The sequence below is a fragment of the Homalodisca vitripennis genome, unplaced genomic scaffold (assembly GCF_021130785.1).
Source record: "Homalodisca vitripennis isolate AUS2020 unplaced genomic scaffold, UT_GWSS_2.1 ScUCBcl_910;HRSCAF=3854, whole genome shotgun sequence".
Taxonomy (NCBI): Eukaryota; Metazoa; Arthropoda; class Insecta; order Hemiptera; family Cicadellidae; genus Homalodisca; species Homalodisca vitripennis.
Window position 1 is genome coordinate 176,184 of NW_025777042.1, and position 8,209 is coordinate 184,392.

Here is an 8,209-nt window from a genome sequence, read left to right on the forward strand (position 1 = left end):
CTCATTCACACCTCACAAATACTCATAGAATACATTGAATACTGTTACTAAAGTATAAAACTTTATATTACTACACATAATCCTAATTTATTAATACAATTATATTATATTCAACTTCTATTTTCTTACCCTGGCTAACATTGTATGTATAATTATGCTTTACTTTCACATACAAATTTCTATATTTAATGTTATCTTACTCCTCTTTACTATGCTTAATATAATCATATAAAATCATTACAAAATCTCTTATATTTTTAAGATCCTGTGTAAACCATTTTATATGTTCTTTTCTTTCTGTAGATTTTATTTTAATTTTTTCACATAAATTATCATAGTATTCAGATTAAAACACTCTTTATTCATCAGGTTGTACTCATAGATTCAGTGAATAGCATAATTGCAATAACAAGGCACAAATTACATCATAAAAACTTAAATTATATAATACATACAAAATAACTGAGCTCAGTGTTGACATTTTTATTTTTAGTCACCAATCATGAACTAATGGAGTTTTAATAAAAAATCTCATTTGTCAAACAAAGAGGCTTGGATAACAAATATTCTTTTAAACTTTTTTATAATATTTAACAGTATTAGTAATAGTATTTTTTAATTCTTTGGAAGTCTATTAAAATATTTTATTCTTATAAATGTAGGTTTCTTTTTAAAGGATGCAAACCTATGTGTAGGTATACATAAGTAATTTTTTTTCTTAAGGAGTAACTGTGATGATCTTCTACCCGTGAGGTAAATTTGAAGTTTTTAATAGAATGTAGAATATAAGAAAAATAGGTTATTACCTCAATAAAATAATCAAAGGCAACACATCACAATGGTCAGATAAGTTGGAATCTACTACATCACATAAGATGTTTTGTCTGGTTCATTCTTTATTTAAGCAGTACAGGTTAAATGATCTCAGTAGATTAAGAGAAGAATAACTTTCATTTTGTTTGTTTACTGATATCCATATTAAAATCTCCCGACATTGTCATACTATAATAGTAATTTTTATTGAGTTATTCAAGAAGACTTTCAAATACTGAAAAAGAATTGAAAAATAAGTCTGGAGTTCGATAAATATTAATAATAACCACATTCTGATGTTTGAAAAAAATTATTTTATATTAAATTTCTGATTCTCTATACTATTCTTTTAAAAGAATAGTATAGAGAATGAGAAATTTCCTTTAGTTCAGTGTGGGAGATTGTGCGTTCTCTAAAGAAAGAATTGTTTACTGACATCAACATTTTCCTTTTAATTCTTCCCTGCTTTCTGCTAAGTGGTAATGGATTACTCGGGCTGGTGAACTAACAATGGCCGGCGAACTGTCAGGAGCCGATGAACCATGCAGAGTCAGTGAATTATCAGATGATATGCATTGATTTGGTAGATTGCTTGAGCACCACTACCACATCTCACCACCCTGCAGATCATCTCAGCAAGCCATTTAATCATCTTGCCCAACCAATTCAGGTACACTTATGGCGGGTGTGTAAATGTCGCTCAGCATTGCTTGCCTCTACAAGTGACCTCTTTGAGTATTCTTTGCTTAGTTGTTTAAGAACTATGTTTGTATTTTAAACTTCTTTGTTAACTAGCAAGTAACACAGAATTATCTTTATCTATGGCTGTTACTTCCCTAGAAGATAAGCCGATTTGCTAACTTTCAAAACAGAGTATTTGCTAGGATTGAATTGAAGGCCATGGCCTTTCAATCATTGTTTAACAACCTCCAAATCAGTGCTAACCTGTTTAATGATGGAAAAGCAAAAGCAAAGTTTAAGATGGTCTGAAACAGACGGCAAAACACTGTGTCTATCTGTTCATTGACTTGTTCATGCCTCTTGCTAGTTTTGAGAAACATTGAAACTTTTAAGACTAAATTTCTTTTGCACATTTGGCCACATAATTTATTTGTATCTTGCCAAAAAATTATTTGTCCTTCTTTGATACTTTTGATATTCCTACTCACTGTAGTAGTTTTTGCTAAAATATACATGTTTTTTGAAAATATCTAACTCTCATATGAATCTAACATTCACTTTTGGTCATTCTTTCACATCTCTGTTTTTAACTATTTTTATAGTTGTCTTATTTTTATGAAGACTTATTTGTTTCCACTTACAATACTCTATTTTGAAATTTTCACCAAAAATTGTTATCTTTGTGTCTTTGCATTTTTTTACATAACCAATAATTCTTCATTATTGGGAAAATATACAATTGCAGCAAATGGCTATGACTACTAATTTCCAAATAAATAACTATGACTTACCATAGAAATATATCAAAACTGCCAATGGAAAATGTTTGTATTTCATTGTAATATTTTAGTATGGATACTTAGTTACTCAACTCATTGTCTGTAATTTGGGCACAACAAAGCAACTTAAAACCAAAAGACACTACATTCTATCCTAATTAAGAGAGGATATCCCTCTTAAAGAAATGTTTACTTATATATTCCTCCCAATTTTTTAAAAGCAATATTATTAGTAAATGTTGAAATAATAGCCTTACCCAAGACTTGGTAAATACTGAAGTGCTACCTCGAGATCTTTTCCATCAATTTTGTAGCTTGAACCATTCTTCAACTTCACAGAAATTTCTTGAAATGGAAAAGTTTGAACATTAGGCACCCCAACACCAAATGTAATACCTTGAGGAGGAAGGGGTTTCTTCACTGAAATATACATAGTTATATAGCTTAATTCAAAGATATAATTTTAAAAAGAACACATGCAGAAAGAAAGACAAAAAAACTAAGTGAAATAAGACTATACTTATATCACAGACTTACTTATTTTGTCCTGAAATATCGTTTGGTGAAGTTTGATAGACTAATTTACAAATACTTTGTACAACACTTATTTTAAGTTTTTTACATTTTGTTTAGCTGGCTGAATAGAGGTCTGCCATTTGCATCTTGAATCTTGAATCCAGTCCAAAAACAAAGTGTTAATGGACTACAGCTTTCCATAAAATGTATGGATCCATACCATTTTAATGTTAATAGAATACATTATGTTCAGTAACCTTATTATGTTAGTTATTATATACATACAGTGTTACCATTAAGGGCAAAACGAAATAAAGATGTTATACTTGCTGGTGATAGATTTAAGATGGCAATAGTGATATATGACCTAACTCCAGTATTTTTTAGTGAAGCACTAAAGTAAACTTTTTGACAAAGTCTGCCATAACTCCAAATGTGTTTGTAACAGACTAAAACATCAATACTAAACTTATTGTTGCAAATCGAAGAAGCACTGACAGTTTCAGGAAGTCTTTTTCAACAGTTATAAAAGAAACATGTTTTACCATTTTCAAACAAAAAAGTTTAACTCAGAATGCAATATTTTTCAATAGAATGTTAAAAAGCTGTTGCAAATTCAGTATGGCTGACAAGTAATTTATGATCTTACCACTGACTAGAACATTGTGTAAAGAAACAAGAAAATAAAAGTTAGTACATATGAAGCAATTCTCTCTTAGAATGCAAAGCATTCTTCTTTTTGCCTTAATTTTGAAAGAATAGTTGTAGACGATGATATTTCTTTTTAAACTAGTTTATCAACACCTTTTACAGTACAAACTTATTAACAGTCTACAGAGTGAGCTGTTCCTCCTTCCTATAATCTTACCACTAACTAGAAATAATATTTTGTTCATAAACAAGAAACTAAAAGTTACTTATATAAAGCAATTACATAGCTCCCTTAGAATGGAAGGCATTCTTCTTCTGGCCTTAGTGTTGAAAAAATAGTTGTAGTCAGTAATCCTTCCCTGTTGGGAAGTGTCATGTGATGCCATTCGGGTTGAAGAATCGTTACATTTTTGGCAAAGACTTACAAGTGTTTGAAGCAATTTTTTATTCGTTCTGAAACATAACATATAATAAATCAAAACAATTTATATATATATATATATATATATATATATATATATATATATTAGACCGTATATAAAACTCTCATTAAAATAAAACATTTTATAAATTAACATTGAATCTTGATAATTAAAATCTCAATCGCCTTTAAATCCTTGATAAGTATTATTTTTAATACTGCAGTTCTACAGTTCAGAGTACTGCAGAGTTATAACTTACTGAGTTTTAGTACAGAAAGAGCTCCCATTTGGAATCGACTGTTTGAATCAGAGATAGCACCATGCTTTCTTGTTTATCATTACCATTCATATTACCTTCTTTACAAATAAGATCTAGCAGATCATTATTCAAAAGAAGGCTACATATTCCAAGGGCTTTGTATTTTCATCAAAGAAAGTTCTGCCGATCCCACACAGTTAATTTTTTTTTCTGTTTTTCTTATAGTAAAAGCCTCTGGATTGTTCTTTTAATAGATATACAGTGTGAGTTAAAAGTAAGGATACACTCTGACTTACATAGACTTCGATAGACAACCACTTTCCTTACAAACTCAAACCTGTTTTACAATTTATTATTACCTGCTGCAGGGCAGGCCCCTCTTATCTTATCAGATTTGAGGAAGTCCAGTATCATGTTCAGTTTCTGGTTGGAATTAACAATTTAAAATAAACTAGATATGTTAAATATTTGGATAAGCGAACTTAATATAACCATTGATATAATAACAAGTAATGAAAATTGGCTTGTTGAAGAAGAATTACTTTTATATCATCCACTAGGTTTTATTTTAGCCAGTAGTTATTGCAGAAACCCTCTCCTTATAAGAGGAGGAAGCTGTGTATATGCCAGGGTAGGGATAGAATTTCAGATAATTAGTTTGGAATACTATTTTCTTCTATTGTTTTTGAAGCTTCAGCAATTTTACTAAAAAAAGAAAATTCCCTAATTGTAACTATTACAATATACCTATTGTTATATTGTACACCTGAATCCGATGTTAACAATGTCTTCTGTTTACTAGAAACACTTTTACAATTTTTATCAAAAACACAAAGAAACCGTTCTTTTGTCTGGAGATTTTAACATAAATATAATTAAAAAATCATTTGAAAATGAGTCCTTTCTTAATTTATTACGCACACTCAATATGTATGGCTTGAACGTGAAAAAAAACAAGAGGAGAGACATGTTTAGGCAACATTATCACTAATATAAGTACAGGAAATCTTAAATGTAGAGTAATAGAACCTCACCTGTCTGACTATGCTGGCATCTTAGTCCTATATATAAATCTAATTTAACAAATATACAATGTCCTCTAAAAACTAACAACATTTACAAGAGTGGTGATAGAAATTTTTAAAGAACTACTTCTTAAATTAGACTGGACTAGGCTTCAGTTTTTTATATATAGTTGAGGAGGCATTTTATTAATTTATTGACTCGTTTATATGAAGAAACATGTTATTTAAATGAAGTTATAGTTAAAAATTCCAAAAGAAAACTTAAGAATTTTAGAAGCTTTATTTTAGTTTGTTATGACAATCTAAAAATAAAATAAAGGTACAAAAAGAGAATTGTTGGCTAAATCTGTGTACAAGGAAGTTAGAAAACTATAAAACCTTGATTAAGGGAGAAAAGCTATTGGCAAATGAGGATTACATTAATATGTCTAAAATAAATGTAAAGCCGCATGGAATATTATCAAAGCTAAAACAAACACAGGATCACAATCTAATGAGTCTCCTATTGATTCTAATGTTTTGAATGAATATTTTATAAATTTATCGATTTATACGAATAAAACACAAGTACCTGCTGATTTAAGTGTAGCTCTTAACTTAGTAAATAATTATGTAAATAGTTGTACTCCAAGAAATACGTTATATAGCAAAATAATTGTTGTTGAAGATGTCCTAAAGTGTGTTTCTGAATTAAATCTATCTGGTAGTGAAGATTACTATGGGTTTTCGAATAAGATTACCAAACAGATTATCAGTGTCATACCTGAACTACTAACTTGTCTATTTAATTGAATGTTAATTGAAGGCACATTTTGTCAATGTTTAAAAATAGCAAAAGTGGTTCCTCTTTATAAGAAGGTTGATAAAACAAACCCTTCCAGTTATCATCCCATGTCTTTAATACCTATTTTATCAAAATATTTGAATACTGTATTAAAAACCAATTACAATCCTTTTTCATGCTGAATGGTCTCTTATGTAAAGAGCAGTTTGGGTTTTTACCAGGATTGAATACTAAAAAAGCTGTAGAAACTTTAGTTAGTAATATTATTCATAATTTTGAATATAAAACAATATCATTTGCAACCATAATTGACCTAAAGCCTTCGACATAATATCTCATGAGTTACTTATAAGTAAACTGTATTCATATAGTGTGCAAGTTAGTGAGTTAAATTTTTGTGTGTCTTATTTGAAAATTAGGAAATAAATGGTTTTTTTTTTCAGGGTTCTAATTGGTCTCTTATAAAAAAACATTCAAATAGGTGCTGTAATCGTGAATTTCTACACAATTATAGTTGGCAAGAAACGCAATGCTTATTTCTAGTAATTTTTTGTAAAGTTAAATAAAATAAAATTATGACAATGGAAATTTAAGAATTAAGCAAGCAAAACAATCTACTAGGTTGTAAACAACAATGTACCAGGTTGTTTTTGACTTTTTAGTTTTGTAAAAAAAATTATACCTGTCATTTTTCACAGTTATGTTAATATATTATATATAATGTACTTTATGACACACTATTTGTACAGTAATTTTCTTGTAGTTTAGTAATGTGAATTTGTATATGTTTCACACTTTCACAAACCTTAACACGATGTTAAAGATTGTAGGTAAAGATTTGTTCTGCTTTTAGATAAAAAAGTATAGATAAACGAGTTAGAATGTTAACCACATAATAACTGGTGAAGCTAAAATTATGGTTACTTTAAAATTTAGCTTATTTATTTGTGAGTATAGACCTGTAGAGAAAATTATTTACAATCAGTAACTTTTAAGTTTTTGTATCGGTAATAATGAAAATAGGTACAGGTTTTTGTACTTTTCAACCAAACTGCAACTATGAAAATGCATAACTCTGAAAATTTTGATCCTATTAACACCAAGTCTTTATACGAGATAGATACAAGTGCACTTTGTTTTGAGTATGTAATTTTAGAATTATATGAAAAAAGTTGTTACTATATCAAATTACCATTTTAACTTTTATTCTTGACTGGATGGTTCACACAAAGTTCGGCATTGGTCACATTATGGAGTGTTTAAAGTCATTATCTTAGTCACATAATGTAATAATTACAATTTAAAACTTTAAACTTTAACACTGAGTTTAAACACATTATGTCAATTTATCACGGCCGGTGCTATTTGCTTGAACGAGCAAACTGCCAGACTGCTCAAGCTAAATTCATTTTTCTCAGCTGCTACACCAATGTATTGGTTAACATTAAAACTATAGCCTTCTGCAAAGAAATTGCGGTTCTTTACAAACAGTTTTAATATCCAATTAGTATGTACACTTATTTCAGTAGAACAAGAAATGTTAAATAAAAAGAGTAGATTACAATGTATGGGGGTTCTTGCCAGTATTTTTCCCCAGAGGCTACGATGGCTCAGCAGCCCTGGTTAAATCTCTGATATAGATTTTATAGAAAATATTTTGTAATTTCGGAACGGTATGTGAAGAACTGCTATATCTTTTGTCCTTTGCTTATAGTTAGTTGTTAAATCTTCTGTTAATGATTTCTCATTTTGATTAATTAAATTTAAATGGTGAGTATTTTATTTGTTTTTATAAGAGTTTTCAACATAGCATGTTTAATATTATACTGTATTGTAGTAATAATTAAATACTTTTTCTATTGTTTGCTGATATCATGCAACCATAACTTTTTAAGCAGTAAAAAATTTAACATATCTCATCTCAAACTGTTATATAGGCATCATCAGGTCATATTAACATAATTTTTACATAACTATTTAACACATTATATATAGTTTACATTACTAATAGTTCTAAATTCAACAATTCTTTTTTGACAGATGCTAAAAGAGAAATGAATTTTTTTGACCTCAAAATGATATGTTAGTGAATGTTTGTATTCTAATATCCTGAGCTCTTAATCATTAGTCGAAATAAAAAAATAAATATTTTATTTATTTTAACCAAAGTTTTGAAATGTATTTAAAAAGTTAAAACTATTAAAATTTAACTGACAGATTTTTTACAATGATAATAGTGGAATAACAATAGTGACTAATTTAGTTATTAAAATACAAAG

At 28.6% G+C, this 8,209-nt stretch overlaps 1 protein-coding gene across 1 annotated transcript in view; it reads right to left on the reverse strand.

Annotated features, from left to right (window-relative positions):
• LOC124371086 (kynurenine/alpha-aminoadipate aminotransferase, mitochondrial-like) overlaps positions 1–8,209 on the reverse strand; it is a 65,366-nt gene that overhangs the window by 38,341 nt on the left and 18,816 nt on the right. Inside the window, exons 2-3 of the mRNA XM_046829398.1 lie at positions 3,724–3,893; positions 2,531–2,693 (exon numbers count right to left, since the gene is read on the reverse strand). Coding sequence (XP_046685354.1) covers positions 2,531–2,693; positions 3,724–3,893 — 333 coding nt within the window. The remainder of the gene's footprint in view (positions 1–2,530; positions 2,694–3,723; positions 3,894–8,209) is intronic.